Raw genomic sequence first — 2,351 nt, 5'->3', positions numbered from 1 at the left:
TGCCTTGGGATTTCTGAATAGTGGCCCAACGGCCTTGATGGGGAAGATTTCGGACATGTGCTTGATAAGATCTGGTTCAAGCTCATCGAATGTTTCCATCAGGATGCAAAGTGGCTTGTCAAGATTTTTGTACTGACCTAAAATAGCCCTCCTCAGGAAAGGATAAGGAGTTGTAGGATGTAAGAAACTAGGCACTTCATCATGTTTTAGGAGAGGCATGCATGGTAATTGGACATCTATCTCGGGGTGCTCCTCATCAGGGAAAGGTACAGTACCGTGATAGTAATGGTAATATGAGGCAAAACAAGCGCAGGATTGAACCCAAAGCATTGCAGAAGGGAGACCTAGACTTGTGGCCACATCTGTAACCCATGGAATGAAAGGGTTGTTTATGAGGCAAGAAACCGGCCGCCCTTGCTCTGCATTTTTCTTGATCATATGAGGAATTACTTGTTTACCAACAAGCTCAAGTTGAAGTAAGTATTGATCAAGGTCTTGGCGCCTAGGCTCGTCCTGTTCCCATCCATCTTCAAAGAATTCAAACCGGATAAAGCCATCACCAAACGGGGTCAGCTTATCTATGATGCCACTGGCTTTTCTCATCTGTTCGCCAATGGTTTCAGTAGTGGAGAAGGTGACAAGGAAGCCTTTGGAGGCAAGGATTTTTCCAAGTCTAAGCAAAGGATTTACATGGCCTTGGGCTGGGAAAGAAATAAGGAAGAGATGGCCAAGAGATTCGGAAACCATTTTTCTCTTCCGGGTTTTTTTGACAGGCAGAGAGACGGAAGAGATTGATGAACAGGAGAGGACTTGATGAGGTTGGGAATGAGTGGTGAGCATGGAATGAAAGGATGCAGATATATATAGCATTTATAAGGAGTTACATTCAAAGTTTTTAGTGATAGATAGATCTACAGAGACTGTTAGTTGGCTGACGGTCAAATGCATACAATGTTTCAATTAAAACTCTTTCCTTGGCTTCTTCGAACAGAAGATGAAATCAAATTTGATTACGCTAATTAATTAACTGTAGCTTTCAATGATTTTGCAGTCATATTAGAGCAAAATGTATATTGTGATTATAGAAGCGAGAAACACATCTATTAGCAATTTTGCATGTCGATTATTATTCTCCTTTTCCGATCATGGAAATCAGTAGTGAAGACATGTTTGAAAATCTTTGGAAAACACCCAGAAACCCAATACATCGGGTAAACCAACAACTTATACCGATTGAATAATGAAGATTAATTACTAGTGCAAGTGCACTTCATTCCTTGATTTCTGGTTGTCTATGAAAGATTGTACACTTGCATATGCTTTCCAGCACGTCATGCTATGAAGGGATATTCGGTTCCTGCTTAAATCCAAATTTGTTTTTCGATCAATGCGATCGTACATGGGGTCGAATTTCTTTAGGGAAACCAACGTAATTTATCCTCACAGTTTGTTATGCTGTTGGATGTTTCTCTCAGTCAACACTCAGCTGTACGATATTTGTATTGTTCGGAGTTCTAAGCCTAGCAACTTCCTATTGCACCTTGGAGCGGTCCGTCTAATTTTAGTTGCCGATCAAGTCCCAGTCAAGATGTCCTAAAATTTTTTATTGGAAACTCACATTGATATAGAAATTCTTGCCATTAGCCTAGATTAGAGGGTGAATCAATATATTTCCTTAAGAAAAAACAGAGAGAGATGATGATCAAAATCTCTCTTCTTTTTTTTTGGTTTGATTAATGTGGTTGCACGAGTCTACCTAGCAAGCCACAGCATAATAATTCTTAAATACCAGAGAATAAAATTTAAAATATTTTATGAACTAAATTATTTTTTTATCGCATCATGCTTCGAAATAAAAAAACAAAGAATTAAAAAGAAAAAAAAGAAGAAGCAAGAGAATCTAGCCCTTACCAAAACCTAGGCCAACAACCCAAGAGGTGTCGTTAAGCCCTTAAATACAGATTTTTTACAGCGTTTGTTACGATGCATTTGATTGGATTATCTACTTTAGCTGAATGCTTTAAAAGCATTTTCAAATAACAAAAAAAATTATTTTTAGAAGACAAGTTATTGATATGGTTTTTGAATAATGTGATTATAATTTTATTTATACATATTTACATATATATTCTAATAAAAAAATTGTCTTAACAATTCGTTCATATTGATACTTTTAGTAAGAAAACCTATTGAAGAATAAATCTTTGAATAATATATTTTAATGTTTTTCATAGACATGTGAGGCTTACCTCTCTTTAACATAAAAGCAACTTTTTGTTTAGCTCTTTCATCCATTGAAGCTATAAACAAGGAAGAGATGGCCATGAGAGTACTTGGAAACCATTTTTCTC

At 36.8% G+C, this 2,351-nt stretch overlaps 1 protein-coding gene across 1 annotated transcript; it reads right to left on the bottom strand.

Annotated features, from left to right (window-relative positions):
• Positions 1–3: 3 nt before the first annotated feature.
• On the bottom strand, positions 4–876 carry LOC105120176 (limonoid UDP-glucosyltransferase-like; the record flags this gene model as incomplete). The annotated part of the gene is made up of 1 exon (XM_011018367.1): positions 4–876. A coding segment is annotated over exon 1 (867 nt), but the record flags the coding sequence as incomplete, so codon positions are not given.
• Positions 877–2,351: the final 1,475 nt, after the last annotated feature.

The sequence above is a fragment of the Populus euphratica genome, unplaced genomic scaffold (assembly GCF_000495115.2).
Source record: "Populus euphratica unplaced genomic scaffold, PopEup_1.0 scaffold5283.1, whole genome shotgun sequence".
NCBI lineage: Eukaryota > Viridiplantae > Streptophyta > Magnoliopsida > Malpighiales > Salicaceae > Populus > Populus euphratica.
Note: the sequence above shows the minus strand (reverse complement) of the source record. Positions and strands in the feature narration are given on the sequence as shown.